Source organism: Lacerta agilis, chromosome 4 (assembly GCF_009819535.1).
Source record: "Lacerta agilis isolate rLacAgi1 chromosome 4, rLacAgi1.pri, whole genome shotgun sequence".
Classification (NCBI taxonomy): domain Eukaryota; kingdom Metazoa; phylum Chordata; class Lepidosauria; order Squamata; family Lacertidae; genus Lacerta; species Lacerta agilis.
The window spans coordinates 92,251,611-92,273,829 of record NC_046315.1 but is presented as its reverse complement, the minus strand read 5'-3'; the positions used below and the strand labels follow the sequence as shown (position 1 = coordinate 92,273,829).

Below are 22,219 nucleotides of genomic sequence, written 5' to 3'. Positions count from 1 at the left end.
TTATTTATAAACCACATATTCCCAGAAATTCATCTTTGCTCAAAGTATAGAAAACAGTATCACTACTGTAGTACAGTAACAGTACATAATGCCTTTAGTACAACATTAACACCCACAAATAAACAGAGATAAAAATTTAAGGGAGTATGAAGCCCACCAATGGGTCAAATAAAATATCAAATAACTTCCTGTTCAAAAGCAGCCCCATACCTGATGACATTAGTGTCTGACAAGCATCCTCCCCTCCCATATTTTATGCCTCAAAAGTTTAGAAAGTCTATGCAGAGTTCTTCTGCAAGCGGCTTCCTTATGGAGGCTCTCAGGGCTAAGCAGGTGGAAACAGCCATCCTCTCCAATGGCAAATACAGCGCATGTGTCTCTGTCTCTGAATTATCTAGCTTGTATCTAGTCTCATCATGCTTACTATCCCACAATCAGTCAAAAATTAAAGAGCCACCCGAGAAGCAATGGCTGGATCTTTGCATAGAAACAATAATAATTTTGGCCCAGTATATATAGTTGATGTTGGTCCTTATATGGAGGAGCAGTCAGTGTTCACCCAGCCAGCGCACACCTGAAGTAATGCTTTGTGTGGATATCTGTATGTGTGGATATCTTCACGTAGGTATACAAAAGAGCCTGATTTGTGCACTGTGTCCCATTTTTGAGTAGGAATAACCATCCAAATCCAACAACCGTTTGTGGGCCTCCCTGTGAAGTGACTCTGACTCTCAATGCTTCAGTGTTCATGGGGAAGAGGGATGCACCAAGTAAAAGATGAGCACTTTCCAGTATCTGAGCTCAATCAAAGAAATAGCCAGATCTTGGTTAAACCCCGCTGCATTAAGGCCAGGAGAACAACAAGTATGAATAAAGTTACATATTAATATAGGACAGGAACACGCTCAACAGAAAAAGATTGCAGTAAAGTGCCAATATGGTGCATGAAGCAACTGAGATCTGGGATCACATAGCAGGTTCATTTAGGGTCAGCTTTGGTAGGGCAGGTGTTAAGCATGTATCAGATACCAACATCGTACTGTGGTGGTGTCAGAGAGTGTAGGCAGCAATTGAATTGGATGCCATCAGGTAGCAACTAGGAAAGAATGATTTAATGTCTGCTGGTGACCAGTTTTCATGGGTTTTTTTCTTTAGGTTTGGTAATCTTGGAGGCCCACAGGATTTGAGAGAGAGTTTTTGATATGCTGTTTGTGAGTGATGCTTTGACAAAAGACTTTTAAAATCATCTGTATGATACCCTGCATTCATTGCATGTTATTTGTTTCTCTTCAAAATTTTGCATATACAGTACTGTACTTTGAATTAAGATTTTGTATTTCCTTTCCCCAGCAAAAGAAACAGTTCTGCACAACCATAGGTTTCACTTGCTTCAAAAGCTGATTCAAGCAACCCTTTTCTTGCTTGCTTGCTTTTGCATCTTTTCCTGAATTACAAATGCTGCATCTTGCTCCATTTCCTAGCTTCTGGCTACCTTGAAACACAGATCCTACACACATACACACACACACTGCATCCATCTCCTCTTGTGGGTTCTCTGAATTTCATGTGGGTCATATATTGTGGGAGTTGAAGGAAAGAAGCTGGAGGAAAACAAATACAACTGCCTCTAGGGTGGAAGAATCCAGGATAGTACACACAGTCCAGGGATTCCTTACCCAGCCATCAGGGAAGGGGGGGTAGGAATGACAGAAATGTATCACCACAATAACAGATTGTGTGGCGGAAAGGAAAGGTCACAGTGTGTCTAACTAGGAACTGAAATCTCTAATTTAATCTTTCTAGGTTTATCTTTCAAGAGCGCATTCGGCCAAAAATATGCAGTGGAGATCTGCTTATTCTTTTTTGAGCACTAGACTTCAATTCTTTGGCAAGCTGAATGTCTGAGGCATCAGGGAATGCACGGGAGAATATTTCATATAGAGGCTCTTGGTTGAATTAAATATAGGAAAAAAAAACAAATGACACTAGAATAGTTATCATGCAGATACGTTTTTTAAAAAATATCTGACATTTAAAGCTTTAGAGCCTGGCTACTAGAGATGCCCACACTAAAGATTAGAGATTAAAAATACCTAAAATCTCACAATAAAGAGGAAGCAATTTTCAAACATAGTTGGACAAAGTGTCAGGAACAGCCTTGCCCTGTGAATTAATTGACCTTGTATCTACATGGAGACCTGAAAGGCATTGCTCTGTTTAGAATTCTGCCCCTGTAAGCCTCTTGCACGTATAGCATTTTAATTTTAACATGATGTGTTAATTTTGAAATTTATTTATCCATGGCATCTAGCCCTTTTATTGGAAACAATAGGGGGAAAAATTGGCTTTGCTAAAATTAGTAGGATTGTTTTCTGTGTAGCTTAGTACATAGTTAGAGTACTTAAATAATCTATGATCAAACTATATTGGTCCATAACAACAAATACCTGTACTTTCATAACTTGAGTATTTGGTGGTGGTTGTTTTCGTTTAGAAGGCTACACTGGTATTTCATTTATGTCTGCTACAAATAGACCTGTTGTAGTATATATACTCTATGGCAGTACAGTGGTACCTCGGGTTACGTCCGCTTCGGGTTGCGTTTTTTTCGGGTTATGAACCCACAAACCCGGAAGTGAATTTCGCCACGCGGATGCTTCTGCGCATGTTCGCACATGCGCAGAAGTGCGATATTGCTCTTTGTGCATGCGCAAAATGGACGCTCGGGTTACATACTTTTTGGGGTGCGAACGGCACCCCGGAATGGATCGAGCACATAACCCAAGGTACCACTTTAATGGGGAATCTTTTTAAGCTTCACATTTGCATTGGGGTAATCGGTTGGGAGCTTATTCACAACAACAGATAACTGAAATTTGTTGGGTGTTAGAACAATAAATGTGTTTAAAGAAGCAATACTTGGTGCAGTTTAAATCACATCACATTCCTTTTTTAAAAAATCATAACGAGAGAGTTGAATTGGATTTCTTTAAATGCATGCTTGGGATTCCTATCAACCCAGTTGTTGGGCATACTCAGCATCTTCAGCTTAGGCAAAAAATTTAAAAAAATACTGCATTCATTCAGTGGTTCATTTTGCAGCCAAGCACCACAGATGATATTACAGCTGAGATGTTTTATAACAGACATGGCCACATTGTGGTACTTGATTTTGGCAAAAGAAGACTTCTTACCAATTCTAGAGGTATAAGGAAACATAAAGGGTCTCATGAGGAATATTAACTTGCCAAGAGTAATATTTCCAGCTCATTTAATTGTTGGAAGAAGTGGCATTGCTTATAATTTCTATTCACTCACAAGTTCACTTTAACTGATTAAGCTTGTAGGGTTTTGGTTGTTGTTGTTGTTGGATGACAATGGAAGAAAAGAGGGCTTCCATTCTAATCAAAAGGCTGGCATCTGATTTATTTATTATATCCCCCTGCAAAAGAACCCACATGGGTGCCTCTCACAGCATGTAGGTCCAAGGAAAGGCCAATCTCATTACTAACTTGCTGTAAACTTATCTATGCGTGCTGCGGCATACTTTGGAAATGTATATAGCCTGTGTCGTCTTATACTCAGCAGACTGTATCTGCCACAACCTCTCCTACTTTCCCCAGCTTCATTGCACTGCAACATCATTCCATTCTGCAAAGCAAGCAGGTGCTTGTTGAACATGGATGGAGCTGTGTTGGAAGAATGTTGATGGACACTCAGATTTCCAGCCACGCAGGGAGGTGTACATAAAATGGCCAGTTTCCAAGAAGTCTCATACCTCTGTTGTAATCCAAACTTCTCTGGCAGCGATGGTCATTGTGAAGTGTCAAAACAACATATTTCTCTTTTATTTTCATTGCGACACGAACACCTGAAGCCTTCAAACTTGTGACTTAGTCATGCAAATGTGGATGAACCAGTCTTTTTAGCCAATGTGAAGGGCAATCTGTTGGTAGAAACACCTTTAATAAAAAGAAAAGACATTCATGAAATAGTTTTAAGCTCTCAACATTTTTACTTCAGTTTATTTAGATCTGTGCTATATAATAATATAGAAATGTATAGGTATATATGATTTATGTAGTATTTAATATTTGCCATGTGTAAATTCATAATTTGTATCCTGGAGAGACACTTCACCGATTTGATATTTGATCATATCTGGCTAATAAGAGCATTAACTCCCATGTTCTTCCATCACCAAGCACTTTCTCATTTCCGAAAACTAAAGTGAGGCAGAGCCATAATAATAATAATAATAATAATAATAATAATAATAATAATATAGAAGAAGACCACTTACTATTAACAACAAATGCTATTTAGCATATCATTTATTGCTTATTTTATCACCAATTCCTTCAGAAACAGATTTAGGTTTGTGAATTTTCTTTGTGCATGAGACTTACACAGTCTTTCTTCAATTCTGTGTATTTATCACATGCCAAAATAAACTGCAAATGTTTATTGCCATGTTGGAAGAGTGGCAATGACGTAGGTTACTGTTTAGCTAAGTAGCGGAGCTGCTCAGTATTCAAAAACTTTAAGAGGCAGTCATTAGAATGTGACTGCTGTTTTGATGGCTCTTCTGACTGTTGTCACGTTGAAAGGATTTATCCCAAATGTAGATAATGAAGCATTTACTGGTATTTGTGCCTGTGGTGACAGACTAATGCTCCTCCGCCTTATAAGCTATTGGTGAGCTTGCTTCAAAACCTTTTGCCATAGCCAGGGAGATCATTACATGCTGTCCTTCTGATCACAAATGTTTGCACAAAGTTGAAAATATTACCACAATGACAAAACAGCCCGAACACTGGACATACCGAGCTCAGGTTAAGAAAATAAATCCCAGCTATTTCACTGGAAGAGCAAAGTCTCCATTGTAATCAGCAAAGCTTAATAGTGTTCTGTGTTACAACATGGTAAGAGAGAACAAAAAATGTTTGAGGTAAATTAGATCATAGTTCAGTCCTTGAGGTAACAGCAGCTCTGTAGAAGTTACTATTATTACCAAACCCCGTTTGTTTGTGTGGCTTCTAGTCAGTCGTGTTTTCTGTCCCTGGTCAAAGTTACCAATGAATGGGAATAAATAAATTCATTTTTATTTAATTTAATCATTGTTATGTATTTTATTTTAACACTCCATAATTTTAATTTACTTCATGATTTTAGTTCTGTGCCGAGCTAGTATAATTTCCATTGCGTTCAGTGCGACTTTCATGCGCATTTCTCTGCAGGCTAAAAGCCCTTGCCTAGTAATGGTATTCTAAAATTGCATTCCTTTTCTGCATAATGATGCAATGTTGATGGTGATAAATCGATTTCTAATTTTGATTCCTTTTGCATTCTGCATGTTTGTTGTTTTGCCGCATTTCCATGTTTCTGGCCCAGTAGCTCCTGGTAGTGGTGGGGCAGAGGGCATTAAATCAGTGATTATGGTACAGCATTTGCAGCAAGAAGCTTTAACAGAGCTGTAAGCTTCTCCTCAGTCTGTCGAAAAGAGAGATTTTACTAACCCAAAATGCAAAACACTATGTATGTTTAATTACTAGATGGAAAGCAAATGCAACATCTGGCAAGAACTTCAGTTTAAATCACTTTTACTGTCTTGGACAACAGAAATAGTACTCAAAAGAAGATAACATGCACTAAGGGTTTGTCATCTACTGGGAATTGTAGCTGCAGTTGCCAAAAAAAAAAAAATAGTAGTATAAATCTCCCTCTTATTTCTGTATTCACTTACATGGAATATTGCTACAGGAGCCACAATACAAACTCCAGTTACAATTCTTATGCTAAATGAGATTGTATGGCCAAGCAAATGGCTTCTTTGGACAATAGAAGCTGATATCTAAGAGCAGGTTACTGGGCTAAAGTTCATTGCAGGATTGGTGAGGGGGGTCAACCTAATGCCCTTGAAATGGACTTCTATGGATATTCCATTAGTTGGTTGATTCAGCACTTCTCAAACTAGATTAAAGTTGCACATTCTGCTGCAAGAGATTCCCAATTTTCTGTTTTATTTATTTACTGCCTTTGTACTCCGCTCTCCAGCCAAAAAAGGCCCCCATTGCAGATTACATGAAATCAGAACAATACACTCCCTACGCTCAGGCTCCCTACATTCAAACAAACAAATGATTATTATTTATATCCCACCCATCTGGCTGGATTTCCCCAGCCACTCTGAGCAGCTTACAGCATATATAAAACATAGTAAAACATCAAACATTAAAAACTTCCTGATACAGGGCTGCCTTCAGATGTCTTCGAAAAGTTATGTAATTCCTTATCTCCTTGAGATCTGAAGGAAGGGCATTCCACAAAAGGGGAAAGGAAAATAAAACTCAAAGCTCAGACACCAATTTCTAGACAGTTTTTCCCATATTGACTTGCCGGCATAGTTTAGAGGCATGAGGTTCCTGATAGAGCTGGCCTATCGCAGCTGAGCCAATGGATTTTATTTTAGTTCAAAATTGATTATTTCTTCACTTTGTTATTTGTCTAGAAAATGTTTTCCAATTAACCCTAACTCTCCAGAATATTTCCATCAGCACAGATGACTGAAGCATGTTTTAAATGTATCTATTGTATATCCGACTTTGAGATTATCATTTCTGAATGAAGCCCACTTAGCAAGGACGTGCTCAAGAGGTGTCTTGCTATCTGTTCACCTCTTGATGGATACATAACTGAGAAGCTATGAAAGGCTGTGGCTTTCCCATTAAGTGTATTCCACATGCACAAATTCTGGACTGCAAGTATGTGTAATGGATAATAGTGATGTTTTGCGCAGTCCTTGAAAGCCCAGGTTTGGGGAAGCTCTTTTGAAGCACCAAAAGCCCTTTTTTATTTGGGTGGCAATCTTTGCCTGGGGTTTTAAACTGTAGAAAGGTGGAGTTCTTTATCTCTTAATCTGGTTTTACATTGGATTATGGGGGTGTGAGAAAAAGATTAGGAAGATGGTTCCTGTTTCTAAATGTAATTAATTTTATTGCATTTAAACAACCGAGTCATGAAATATGCTAGAAAATGTGTAATTAAGAATTGACGGTTCTAGACAGGACTTTTGGAGTTTCCAGAGAATACGAAGAGGGGAGACAAAAAGCCTAACTTTTTCTTGGACTGAGAACCCCAAGTTTAGGAAAATCAAGTATTTTAAACTGTGTTGGCTGTATTTAGAAGTACCTATGGCAACTTTCTAATAGATGTCTCACTCAGCGGATCTCAAAGTGGGTGGTACCCCCCAGGGGGCATTGGGATTACCATGGGGGCACTAAGAGGCAAGGGGGTAGCAGGGGTCCCTGAAGATGTGACATGCTTGCTTATTTACAATGACCAGGCTAGAGTCCATCTGAGCCAGAAGAGAAAGATGGGATACAGTATGATGCTCTGTAAGTTTTTTGTGACAGTTTGGATATGCTACATAAAGATATGGCTGAGCAATTAGAGGGGTTTTTATGGTAATTCCAGATTGGGTGACAAATCTGTTTTCAGATGCCAAGGAAATTGAGGTAGGGGAGGAAGAACTAACTGAGCTACAAAAAGACAATGATCTGAAGTCAAAGTTTTATGAAATCGTACCAGGAGTTTTGGTTACAGGAGGAATTTCTTATCTCTATCCTGTACTATGGAAAGTGATCAAGAAGCTCCTTATTGCATTCCCAATATCGTATTTGGTGGAATGTGGTTTTGGTGTGGTGATCCAACTTTTCTCCAAGCAAAGAAATCGACTACAAGGTGGCTAAACATTGCAATTTAAAACTCCTGCTACGTGACTTTAAACCAGACATTGGGAGACTAGTATCATTTCATCAAGTCCATCCATCACTTTAAGAATTTCCTGAAAAGTCAATTAGTTACTAAATGCAGTATCTAAGATGCTTGCCAAATGACTATCAGGCTTTGAAAAGCTGGTACCACTGGATCATGTTAATCCATTTTGTTGAATTAATTAAACTAAATGGTTTTAATTGGATTTTGAATTAATGTGAAATTATTTGTGTTAATATTTTATTTAGTGGTTTATGTAAACTGCTATTCTGATTAATGCTTTTTATAGGGCAGAGTAGAGGTCACTACCCTGTGCCTGGAGACAGTCAGGCCATGTATACACAGCAAAGGCCAGAGGAGGAATGACAACTGAGAAGAGTGCAGAGAGAATAAAAAGCCACATTGCATCTGCACCAGTGAAACTGGATGCCATTATCTGCCCCAGCTGCAGTAAAACATGTCTCTCCCATTTTGTTCTCTGCAGCCATAGCAGGCGCTGTAACTCTGCAACAGTTTGACTTTACCCCCCAATGGTGCACTTTTCCATTGTCTCTTTGCAGCAAAACCATATTGTCATAGTACTAAGGATATAAATTGTTTGCTGTCTAATTGACTTTGCTGAGCTTCTTTACTGTTTTGCATTTTATTCCCTTGGCGGTGTTTTCAGGTACAGACAACTGCAGATCAGCACAGAAAGCAAAGTAGCCGAACTGTTCCATCAAAATAAACTGAAGTTGTTTGAAAACGAACGTCTACAGCTGATGCAAGAAGAAACCTCCAAGAACCTTTCACAGTGTCAACTGGAATGTGAAAAATATCAGCGAAAACTAGAGGTACATAAGAAAAGCTTCCATAAGCTGTGTCGGTGTGGGCAGGGCCCATGGTGTGACTCCTCATCGCCATTGCCCTCCTTCCATCAGAGTGGTGATTGGCTGGTAAGGAATTGCATCATTGTAATTTGAGGCTAAAGAACAACTGCTTGTAGCACATGATGAAACAATCGAAAGAGGAACAGTAGGACTGCATTTGCTTAAGGCAAGTATTGATCATAATTGTGCCGCACTGTTGTTGAAACCATTCTAAGCCAATGAATACTAATTATTTTGTCAGTAGACATTAAAAGGTAATTTTGGAGAAGAGGGTAGCTGTGTTCTGTTGACTTTACAGGTGGCAATATTTATTCTTAGAACATCTGTTTTTCCCAGCATAATATATTGGCAGAAAGGAGACAAGTAGGACTTGCAAACAAAATTTTCCTGCCCAGTGTTCTAGCCAGTTAGCCATCATTCTAACATTGTAAAGCTTTCTTGCTTGGACTGAACTTTCTTGTCCAAGAAGCAAGTATGGATAAATTTTTATTTTTATTTTTTTTATTTACGTACATTTATTTGGGTTTTCCGTGATGGGGTGAGCTCCCGTTGCTCGGTTCCTGTTCCTGCCAACCTAGCAGTTCGAGAGCATGCAGTGCAAGTAGATAAATAGGTACCGCTCCGGCGGGAAGGTAAACGGCGTTTCCGTGTGCTGCTCTGGTTCGCCAGAAGCGGCTTTGTCATGCTGGCCACATGACCCGGAAGCTGTACGCCGGCTCCCTCGGCCAGTAACGCGAGATGAGCGCCGCAACCCCAGGGTCGTCCACGACTGGACCTAATGGTCAGGGGTCCCTTTACCTTTAATTGCGTTTTACCTTTTGGTATTACTAATTTGTTAAATGGTTAATCACATAGGACCTTTAAAGAGCTGTGATAGACATGGCAATAAACTTTTTCTTAATAATACATGCTGTTTTCACACGTGCATACATTTGCTTCAAGCACAGCTGTGTTGTGGGTTGTTAGGGCTGGGTTGAGTCTGTGCCCCCCCCCCCCAATTTTTAAATAAGTTTTGCTCTTCAAATAAAACTACCGGTATATCTTTTCTTCTATGACACTTGTTTTCTTTCAGTATAATAACTCTGATTTTTGCACAAACAGGATACAAGTTTCAAACGAGGTCCCCCCTCCCCCCAAAATATTTCTATTAATTCCACCCACTTGGTACCTCAAGCTACCTTCCTCTGGCTCTCAGTAGCAGGTTCTTGGAGTACTGCAGGAGGAAGCAGGAAATGGTCACCTGAAAAGGGAAGTTGTTAGGAGACCCCTGCAGTTCCCAGAATTCTCTGAGAAGAGTGATTGATTGTTAAACCACAGGGGTGGAGAACGGGCTTCTCTAACATTTCTCAGCACTCTTAACATACTACAGCTCCTGGGGGTCTTTGGGGGTGGAATCCATGACTGTTTAAAGTGATACGATACTACTTTTAAATTATACAGATGGGAACCTTGCTTTTTTGCATGTCTTTCTATATACAGTGGTACCTCGGGTTACGAACTTAATTCATTCCAGAGGTCCGTTCTTAACCTGAAACTGTTCTTAACCTGAAGCACCACTTTAGCCAATGGGACCTCCTGCTGCCGCTGCACCGCCAGAGCACAATTTCTGTTCTTATCCTGAAGCAAAGTTCTTAACCTGAAGCGTTATTTCTGGGTTAGCGGAGTCTGTAACCTGAAGTGTATGTAACCCGAGGTACCACTGTACCTGTTTCCGTGTGGCATAGAATCTGAAGTTTGTACCCCGAAGCAAAGATAGCCAACTATTTATTTCTGACACACTAGAGTACCAACAACCATAGATATTAATTTAGGGATTCAGCAAAGACTACCAAACCGTGGACTAAGGTTGGATTCCTTTTGTAACTGAAACATATTTAATGGTTTGGGATTTGAGAATCACGATAGAAATCTGTACGTTGTACTGCTTTTAATAGAGTATATTGGATTCTTATCTTAATTATAAGTTAAGTAGCAATTGTACTGTGTACAACTCATTATTTTAACTGTTTGGGCTTTTGTCTCCACCATAAATAATTTATAGCCGCCTGTTAATTAACTTTCATTTTAATTTTCATATAGGTTTTAACCAAAGAATTTTATAATCTTCAAGCACTGAGCGAGAAACGGATTTCAGAACTTCAGGCACAAAATTCTGAGTACCAGGCAAGGCTTGACACGTATGAAAAGCTGGAAAAAGAACTTGATGAGATAATCATGCAAAGTGCAGAACGTAAGTTGTTCTTCCTGTAGTGTACTGTGTTGGAGTATTTTTATAATCTGATCGCTGTTAATGAGATTTGGAACATTTTAAATCCCAGGAATTTTTAGTAGATATTGAACATGCAACAGAGTAATATTTAACATCAAATACATAAATTATTGTGCTTTAATTGGCAGAGAGAATATTTATTGCATTTTGATTATCTCCTTAAATTACTTTATAGCAAATACTTTTTACTGGCTCAGATTCCCCCGGGGAATGCATGTCAGATCTATGTGCAGATGTTTTTGGTTTGTTTTTCTTTCCTGTCATATTTGCTTGGCAGATTTTGCACAAAGGCTGTTGAAGAGAAAAACAGGGAGAAGCACCCCATTGCACATCTCTTTAGTTCTGTTATGTCACAACAATTCGTCATGATCTATCAAAGGTGATGATGGGGGGTGGGGAGAGCTTCTACTGAATAATTTCTTTTTTTATACATGATTTTTATTGGATTTTTGATAATTTTATACATATAAAACATAACCATTTAAAACATTAAAATACAAGGTTATTTTGAACCTTTGGACCTCCTTCCCTCCTTCCATGGGTTCCATGTTTAAGTTTAAATTTGCTGCATCTTTTACCATTATCCATCTATTATATAACCATAATTACCATAAATAATTCCACATTACAAGTGTCATTACATCCCTGCCAAAGATTTTAACTGTTTACAGTGTTCTTTTAAATAAATTACAAATTTACTCCAGTCTTTAGAAAATACTTGATCTTCCTGGTTTCGGATCGTCCCCATCAGTTTCGCTGCATACTCTGTCAGTTTCATCTGCCATTCTTCTTTTGTTGGTATTTCTCCTTCCATCCATCTCTGGGCTAGTAGCATTCTCGCTGCCATTGTTGCATACATAAAAAGTCTTTTATCTTCTCTTGGTAACCCTTCGCCTAGTAAGGCGGCTTCTGGTTTTTTAATAAATGTATTTTTGAACATTTTCTTTAGTTCATTATATTGCATTTCCCAGAAAGCTTTTACCAGTGTACTTGTCCTCCACATATGGTAAAAGGTACCCTCCTTCTATTTACATTTCCAACACAATTTTGAACTTGTTTTGTACATTTTAGCAGTTTTACTCGGTGTTAGATACTAACAATACATCATTTTCATATAGTTTTCTTTCAATAAACAGCATACAGTAAATTTTATTTCTTCTTTCCATAACTATTCCCAATATGAAAGTTGGATATTATATCCAAAATCTCTAGCCCAATGTATCATCACTGCCTTGATTTCTTCATCTTTTGTATGCCATTCTAAAAGTAATTTGTACATTTTTGATAGCACTTTGACATTATTTTCCAACAGATCTATGTCAAACCTCATTGCATCAAAACCTTTTTTTAAACATCCTTAAAGACATCATTTAATTGGTGATACTGAAGTCAGTCCATTAACAATACTCTAATATCTTCAGTTTTTTCCAATTTTAATTGGTCTCCTGCTTCTTTTAACAAATCTCTATAGGTGGCCCATTTGCCTCTCATATTTACCTTTTTAACCAAAATTGCTTCCAATGGAGAGAGCCACCATGGTGTTCTCCATTCTCATAAGTTCTTATACCTATCCCATGCATCGTAAATCAATTTTCTTATCAAATGGTTCACGAATCCTTTGTGTACTTTCATTTTAGCATACTGCAAATATGCGTGCCACTCAAATCTATTATCGTGACCTTCCAGGTCTGGTAAATCTGTATTTTTTAACAAAATCCATTCCCGCAACCAGCAGTAGCAGGGCTCTTCATAATATAACTTCAAATCTGGGAGAGAGAAGCCCCCTCTTTCTTTAGATTCTATTTTATTCTTGGTTTCTTCCCCTGCCAAATAAATCTAGATATTCCTTTCTGCCATTCTTTGAAGTGTCCCGTCCCACCTATCATAGGTATAGATTGAAATAAAAACAACCTTCTCAGTAGCACGTTCATTTTTACAGCAGATGTTCTACTCCAAAATGATAATTTCATCCTTCCTCGTACTTCCAGATCCCAAATCCCTCTTAATTTCTTTCCACGTAGGTATGTAATGGTCTTTAAAAACATTTTATATTTTGGGCAGTTAACCATACCCCTAAATATTTAATTTTCCCCCACGCTTATTTCTGTGATATGTTGTAATTTTTCTTTTAATTGTACAGTCATATTTTTCACCAACATTGAAGAATTTCTTCTACTGGCTGCACAAATGACTTTCGTGGAGGGCAAAATTGTGCACATCCAGTCTCTGGGGCCATGTGCATGGTGTTCCTCTACTGTGTGTGCGTCCTCAAACAGAAGGAGGGAGGTGGTTGCCTGAAAAGGGGACTCCAGACACCAGCCTTGTCCCCTCCCTACCAGCTGGTAATCAGCATCATCAGACCTCTGAAGCTCTGATAAAATGTTCTGGTGAGGGAGAAAAGGGTTTCTTGTGTTCAGAAACTTTGAAACATCTACAGCTCATGTGTGAGTAAGATAAGAGATGTGCATCAATTTTATTTAGATTTTTTGTGGGGAGATGTTCAGCAGGCAAAATTTTGTGTTATTATAAATTTAAAACATGTTGTTGTTCAGTGATGTCCGACTCTTCATCACCCCATGGACCAGAGCACGCCAGCCACTCCTGTCTTCCACTACCTCCCGCAGCTTGGTCAAACTCATGTTCGTAGCTTTGAGAACACTGTCCAACCATCTCATCCTCTGTCGTCCCCTTCACCTTGTGCCCTCAATCTTTCCCAACATCAGGGTCTTTTCCATGGAGTCTTCTCTTCTCATGAGGTGGCCAAAGCATTGGAGTCTCAGCTTCTGGATCTGTCCTTCCAGTGAGCATATATTGCCCCAAATCAAAGTATGTTTAGACCACTCACTGTATCCCCTCTTTTACCAGGAATAGAGCTTCCTCTTTTACCAGGAAGAGGGCTGCACACCAACATACCCCATCATTTCAGAAAAGCCCCTAAAGACCCAGTTATTTTTGTCCGGTTTTTCTTTAGCTGCTGTTTATTCTTCTGCTAAAGTGATTGTTTTGGAAAGTGTTTTAGTATTTATTTGTTGTGCTGGATGTTTGTTGTTTGTATTAATGATTTTATGGCCATAGTTATACTTCGTTACATTTCCTTTGTAAGCTGTTCTGGGAGACTGTTTACTTTTAAAGGTGGCCTAGTATCCAGACCAAGGAAATAAATGGTTTATTAGTTATGTATTAGATTGTATTACCTCTGGGCCAAAGATGATTTTGACTTTGCATTATCAAGTAGAAAACTTTAGAAAGAACTCTTTAACGTAATGTAAATGTGAATTATCCACTTTCGTGTTAACAAGTTTAGAATGCAGAGATAATTCATTTGTTTCTTAACAGTCATAACAATAAATCAATCAGACATTGAACACTTAGATCATCCAATTAGTAACAAAATGCTTCGACTTTCTGGAATCTCTTTCCAGTTTCCATTCTCTAGCATATACTCATCCTTCATTCTTGTCCAGAGCTATTTCAAGTTACAATTTGAAATATTATAAGAAAAACTTCAGGTGTGAGAGCCTAATTTTTGTGTGTAAGAAAACACTTTAAAAAGAAAATGTACTGAGGGAATATATAACATCATATGGCTCATTCAGTGGTCTTTGACAAGAGGAAAAAAAACAGAAAAAGCAGCATATATCACAAGTTCAAGTTTTTGCAAGATGGACTATCTACTCTTTCTTACCATCATTATTAATAGCACTAAAACATACACTTTGCATGATGACTGTACAATAGTTGTCTTGTGGTTTTGAAGCATACCAATTTAATCCAGAGAAATATGCAGCTACAGCAATGTGTGCAACCTAATTTCTCTCTCTCCTTACAATCTTCTATTTGTTGTCTATACTTGGCAAGATCAGACTCTGCCAAGCAAGCTTGGCATTTGTTTTGATAATATAATAGCTCACATTTCTTTAGTATGTGTGTGAACAAGTCTTATTATAATGCTAATGTATATTTACTATTTTGATTGAAAATACCAGAAATATCACTTCGCTATGTTTAGGATCCATGTTGCTATATTTTCTGTTGTCAAAAGGCCTATTGATAGAAGCTGCATGTATGTTTTTATAGTATTCGCTAGAACTTGCAGAGAATATATATATATATATATATATATATATATGCATTCAGATTTGAGAGACTGTTGCCAAAAATATTTTGTCCTGTACATTTTGTGCTCGTAATTATTCCCCTTACCATGTATAATTATGCTGTTGCATATGCTGCCAGGAAAAAGAACACTCACTTCCAGAGCTGAAGAGTGCTTGTTTTCTCCTTTATATCTTAGAACAGGGCGGGAGATATTATTAATGTATTTCACGAATGAATGGCTCTTTAAAGGGAACCGACACTAACGGTCTTCAGAAATGACACATGCTGTGAGACGTAAACATTCAGCCTGCTGTCTTTATCATTTGCACACTATTGCAACGGGAATGATACTGCTCACCTCTTTTGGGGAGCCAGGGTGTAGAAGTTGTGCCCATGAAATAAAGCCGGCCTGGCCTATTCCATGTCTCCATTACCAACTGAGCTTGGCTTTGAGGACAACACACACACACACATCTTTTTCAGTACATATACCAAACAACCTCATTTCATAACCAAAGCCTGGTATTTTGCTGCAAGCATGGCTGGTCTACCCCACTCTGTCCTCCATGTTTTTGGTGTAATTCTTGAAGTTCTTTTAATTCACCACATCTGTTAAATTTCAATATTTACCAAACAGTACCAATTGGATCAGGGACGCGGGCGGCACTGTGGTCTAAATCACAGAGCCTAGGAGTTGCCAATCAGAAGGTTGGCAATTCAAATCCGTGCAACAGGGTGAGCTCCCGTTGCTCGGTCCCAGCTTCTGCCAACCTAGCCGTTCAAAAGCACTCCAAAAAGTGCAAGTAGATAAATAGGTACTGCTCCGGCAGGAAAGTAAACGGCGTTTCCGTGCACTGCTCTGGTTCGCCAGAAGTGGCTTAGTCATGCTGGCCACGTGACCTGGAAGCTGTCTGCGGACAAACGCCGGCTCCCTTGGCCTATTGAGCGAGATGAGTGCACAACCTCAGAGTCATCTGCAACTGGACCTAACAGTCAGGGGTACCTTTGCCTTTGCCAATTGGATAATTGGCTTTTTGTTTAATTTAAAGCATTTTTAACCCACTCCTTAGCAGAAAAGGCTCTCAGAGTGGCTTACGAAAATCAATGGTAAGACAATCCCTGCCTCCTATTTAATATATATATATAACACAAGGGAAAAGGGATGGGGAGAAAAAAGGCAAAAACCAAGCTCAGGCACCAGACTTTAAAGTTAACCAACCAACTGGAACGGAGAAAGTTCAGGAAGACATTTTGAACGGCTGCCATCAGGTGACAGTTGAAGGAGAGGCCAAGACCATAAATAATCATGAAGAAAAATAAGTTACCATATATTACTATATTTGTAAAATAATAATTATATAGTACAGTATTACTGTATAATTAGTATTAGCATAGTAGAATAGAGATTGTTGGGGCACAATAAAACTGGCGAGGCCAAAGTTCAAATCCTATGAAGCCATGAAGTACACTGGGCAACAAATCTCTCTCTTTTATGGCAGCTGTACAATGGCTTGCTACCTACAATTTTAAGTTAATTGACTGAATATATACTGAGTCCTGGATTCATCACCTTATTTATTTCCATTTGTTATTTACCCTAACCCTTGTTAGTTAAAAATCAGATAGCTGGGCCCCTTGTGTATCTTCAACCTTCATTTCTGTGTACTGTTTATTTTAAAATATTTTTTAAAAGGAATAGTCTGATGGAGAAACTAAAATGAACAGTTCCATTAGCATAACCTGAAGCCCCCTGATCTTTCTTACACCGTATGTGTACATATAGTTTATAGAGTTGTTCAAAGGTATTACTTGTTCTCTTTTTCCTAGATGTTCTACTGAAGATTATTTTGTATTTTTATAGTTGAAAGTGAAGAAGAGGCAGAGAGAGTTCTGTTCTCCTATGGATATGGTGCAAATGTCCCCACAACAGCCAAAAGGCGGTTGAAGCAGAGGTAAGGACAATACGAACTTGCAGGTGTGTTCCCTACACACCTTTCTCTTTTCCTCTTAAGATAGGAAAAGTGTCTCCATTCTGCAGACAATTGCTAATTGTGTCTTTTCCTCGGTGGGTGGGTGGCATTACCAACTAAGCATCTCTTCGTTCTTTGTGTGTGTTGCTTGTTGCACTCTGTGATACAGGACATGTGGAAAAGGGGGGGATGTGGATGTGTAGAGAAGGGTGTTGTCATGGAGAGATAAATGTGACCTGATAAACTTGTCACGGCCTTTCCCAAGCTCATAATTTTGTGCAGCTAAGCAATTGTAAATGGCCCTTTCATAATCGTCATAATCATCTTGCTGCTTTTCTAGCACGCTTCCTGCCTTTATAAACATTAAAGTATTTAAAATATATTTTGTTGTTGCATTCATTCTTACTAAAGCTAAATCTCTATAGTAATTGGCTGTGTGTTTGTGTGTGTGTTTGTGAAAATGATTAAATTTTTAAATGTGTAGTTTTTAAAAAAATATAAAAGTAGACAACAGTTTTAGGTCAGCATGTGGACATTAACATCTAAAATGGAAACAATTGAAGAAAAATGTATAAGAAATTTCTTATATATAAGCTGTTACTTCATAGTTGATGCATACTGCCTGATGTTATATGTTATAATTTTGCATTGCAACATACAAAAATAAAATTACAGTTTTAGCCATTAAAAAATTGAAAATATAATGCTGTATGTCAGGTAATGTGAATCCTAGTGAATGAAAATAATCCAGACAATAACTCATTACTGTTACACAGTTCACATAAAATCAAGAATTCCTGCATGAGTCAGAAAATAAAATTTGGTTTGAGTGCCATGCATCACATGTACTTTTTTTCCCTTTTAAAGGAGCCAGAGTGCCAAGGAACAAATTGTAGGGAGTAAAGAGGGGGTATTTTGTTATCCATTCTGGCTTCAATGTAGGAGAAAAATCACAGCCTGTATTAGTACCACAATAATGGGTTCTCCTATCCTATGTGGGGATGCTAAACATTTTAAGGATCTAACTAAACTGCAGAGCACATAGATCCAGTACGGATATAAGTAATGCTCCCTGACCACCTAATGTTGTGTATGAATTTTATGAAATAAATAAATAGATTAAATAATTATCATTAAGAAATCATGAGATTCCACTGGGCTTGCACATTCCACCCTCCTCACATGTGAATTATCCCATTTTTTTCTGGTGAGCCAGTGTGGTGTAGTGGTTAAGAGCGGTAGACTCGTAATCTGGGGAACCGGGTTCGCGTCTCCGCTCCTCCACATGCAGCTGCTGGGTGACCTTGGGCTAGTCACACTTCTCTGAAGTCTCTCAGCCCCACTCACCTCACAGAGTGTTTGTTGTGGGGGGAGGAAGGGAAAGGAGAATGTTAGCCGCTTTGAGACACCTTTGGGTAGTGATAAAGCGGGATATCAAATCCAAACTCCTCTTCTTCATCTTCATCATGGTTGGCAATATACAATATATGCACCTTTACCAGTCCAAATGCTAACCGTGACAAACTGAAAACCAGAGTTTGAACCATGGTTATGGTAATAACTGTATTTTACACCTGCGCTTAGAAGCGTGCCCAGTGCTTTTAGCAAATAAATCAACAAACAAACAGAATATAGGCGTGTGATCACAGTGCAAAAGAAATAGGGAACTTGCAAACAGCAGGTGGAAAGAAGGAGAGGAAAGGCATCCCAAGTCCACGGGGCATTCCTGATCAACTTTTGCACTTCCCGAACCTGCCCCCCCCCAATGTAAAACAAAACCAAATGTGTCACCACAGGGCTGTATCTCTCTTTGCACTGCAAGTTTAAAGTTTTCCTTGCATTGCAGTGTTTTTCTTTTTCGTTAACCAAAAACCACACCAGGGTAGCCAACAGCAAATGCTCCCCCCGCCGCATGCTGCAGCAAACCTATTCCTCTCCTACATTTCATGACGGTATCATTCCGCTGAAATGACGTAGCGCTAGAGGAGTGGTGGGACTGTTTTTAAGGTCAGTGTGGGGAAAACTAACACGTCTGACATTCCAGTCAAAATAACAAATTCCTTCCAGTAGCACCTTAGAGACCAACTAAGTTTGTTATTGGTATGAGCTTTCGTGTGCATGCACACTTCTTCAGATACACACATTTTTATTGTGTTTCGACTACGGCAGACCAACATGGCTACCTACCTATGTCTGACATTGTAGTCAATCCCACTTGAAGGAAAGCATATCTGACATAAGGTAAGCTGATAGATTTGGCTGGAGTTCCCGCATTATTCATCTATACAAATTGATGCTGAAAAGCAAAACCATATCTGTCCTGCTGTAGTAAGTCAGCATTTCTCAAGCTGTTGAAAGCTCTGCTTCTTTAGAAAATTAAAGCAAGAGCAAATTTCACCGCATGTCTGTCTATGGCTAGTTGTCTGTTTTCCTCCTTAATGTCTCGCACAGCACATTTCAGCTTCAGGTCATGCTGCAATAAATGCACGTTACTTACCTACACTGTGCTTTATTGCACTAAGTACAAGTAAACATTTCCCAAAGAGGTAATGACTGTTATAAACTCTCTCTTCCTGGACACACTGAAGTATTGTGCACATTCCAAGAGGCCTGCTTGTTTGAAACAGAAAACCATTTACCTATGCTTGACTGAACTTGAGCATATAAAGTGTTCGTTTCAGTCAAATTTGGTTTGAAAACAGCAGAGAAGACTTCCTGGCTATGCATTTTTGATGTTTCGTATATAAACTCCAGCTGAAAAAGCAAAACACTAAATGTTTATTTTTATCCATTAGAAATTAGCTTTAAACAACTGACTCAGCATGAGAGAAGTTTTGAAAATGTAATTGTTTTCTGCATGGTATGTATATTGCTTGCATAATTCTTGGTCACATTGCTGATTCATGTTGTATGCAACAGACACATTTATTTTATACAGTGGTACCTTGGAAGTCGAACGGAATCCATTCCGGAAGTCCGTTCGACTTCCAAAGCATTCGGAAAGCAAAGCACGGCTTCCGATTGACTGCAGGAAGCTCCTGCAGCCAATCAGAAGCCCAATCCGGCGCATGCTCACTCCATTGCCAGGCCACTGCCGCTGCTCCTGTGGCGACCGTGCGAGCCACTGAGCGATCGGCGGCTTGTGGGGCTACCGCGCCCGAAAAGCACGGCCTTAGCCCACCGCTCACGCTCAGCAGCTCGCAAGGTTGCCGCAGGAGCAACGACGGCGGCCTATAAGCCGCTGATTGCGCGCAGCAGCCCCATAGCGCCGCTGGTGGGTGGGCTGTGGGGCGGCGCAGCCTCGCTCCACTTCTTGCTCGCAGGCCGCTGAGCAGGTTTGCAAGCAGGCTGTGGGGCGAGGCTGCCTCACTCCGCGGCTGGCTCGGGGCCCGCCGGCGGGGCGGGGCTGGGCTGGCCCAAGTGTCACCCCCCTCCCCTGGAACCCGGGGAACCCCGCCCCCTATGCCCCGCCCTCGCTATGCCACTGCATTGAACACCCCCCCTTTTTCAGTTGCCAACAGCATAGTGGCAAGCTTCAGTGCTTGTAACACAGAGGACTGGATCGACAGCCATCCCTTTCCATAAACTGAGCGGGAGATCCACTTTATTCTGAAGGCTGTGAAATGCCCTCCCAGTGATGCGGGATTCCACTTTGATTAGCCTCAATTTGAGACAGTGGTGTTTAATATATCATTATGTTAAAAATATACCCAATGAGGAAGAGGTGAAGACTTCCCTAGGTATGGAAAACGTATTCAAACATGAACATTTTACATTACCATAGTACAGTCAAAAGTTTAAAACTGGCAAATTCTCATGGAGTAATTGGAATTCATTTTAGGAATGTAGAGATTTTATAAACAAGCCTGGGTCTATATATCATTCCATTTTGCTGCAAATGCACATTCACTAAACAGATAGCTGGAGGGGAAGGTCTGGATTATGCCCTGCTACTGCACCCAAATAGGTTATGGGTGCTGAGAGCATGATCTCAAACAACAGGAATGCCCACACAGCCCCAGTTCTGCCCATAGAACAGTACTGAAGCCATTGCATCCCTGCCAAAGGAAGTTAAGCATGTTTGAAGTCACATTGGAATTTAATGGGACTTTATATCTGTCCAAAGGGTAGTGTTGTTGTACTTCAAAACACCAAATCCAAAATGATAAAGTTACACCCCAAGAAAGAGATTTGTAGAGATTTCTTACTGTGCAGCTTAAGTGTCTTAGACTACTGGTGCTTCAACAAGAATATAGCTATTTGCCTTTTTTCTGACTATAGAAAATACTATCAATTTTTTCTTTATTTGATAATAGTTCACTCACAGAACACCATATCAACTTCATAAAGTAAGCAAACTTTGCATTGTTCAATATTTTGTTTCATGTTTTTCCTCACTTTTTTTTTTTTAAAAATACATTACTTCATGTGTTTACTTCATTGGTTTTATAATTTACTATGACTTAGATAAGTGCAAGCTGGAGAGATGTTTTTCTGTAATTACTGCCTAAAGGTAATTTTGTGGTCCATAGATGCTTTCTGATAATTATCTAAAACGCAACAGATAAAGGCTGTTGCTGCTGTAAGCAAAGTAATATGATTATGCTATGGGAAAGAAAGGGAAATATTGAATATTATTGTTCTAACCCAGTTAAAGCTGCATGTGTGGCTTATGGGCTTCGAACAGTAGAGATGGGAAAGAATCCAGTTCAGCCCCCAAACTAAAGCGAGTTCTTCCACACCCAAACATTTCTAATATGTTTTAAAGCAGTCTTGAAAATAAGCCCACCAAAATACTTTACTAACCTGGCTTCTTGCATATAGCCCACAAAGAGAAGAGGCAGCACGTTTTCAGAAGTTTCTTTGCCTTATTGTGTAGAGACTTTTTACCTTTCACAGGTTGGTCAACTTAGGCCCCAAATATCTGAAAGCCCACCTCCTTCCTGAAGAAGTGTGCATGCACACGGAAGCTCATACCAAGAACAAACTTAGTTGGTCTCTAAGGTGCTACTGGAAGGAATTTTTTTGTTTTTATTTTTTGTTTTGACTATGGCAGACCAACACGACTACCTACCTCTAACTGGAACTCTTTCCCTACAGACCTTTCAGGCATGGGTAAGCAATCTAAGGCCCGGGGGCTGGACCTGGCCCAATCGCCTTCTAAATCCAGCCCATGGACGGTCCGGGAATCAGCGTGTTTTGACATGAGTAGAATGTGTTCTTTTATTTAAAATGTA

At 39.4% G+C, this 22,219-nt stretch overlaps 1 protein-coding gene across 1 annotated transcript in view; it reads left to right on the top strand.

Moving 5' to 3' along the window:
* PIBF1 (progesterone immunomodulatory binding factor 1) overlaps window positions 1-22,219 on the top strand; it is a 73,013-nt gene that overhangs the window by 30,775 nt on the left and 20,019 nt on the right. Inside the window, 3 exon segments of the mRNA XM_033147976.1 lie at window positions 8,444-8,609; window positions 10,725-10,875; window positions 16,874-16,964. Coding sequence (XP_033003867.1) covers window positions 8,444-8,609; window positions 10,725-10,875; window positions 16,874-16,964 — 408 coding nt within the window.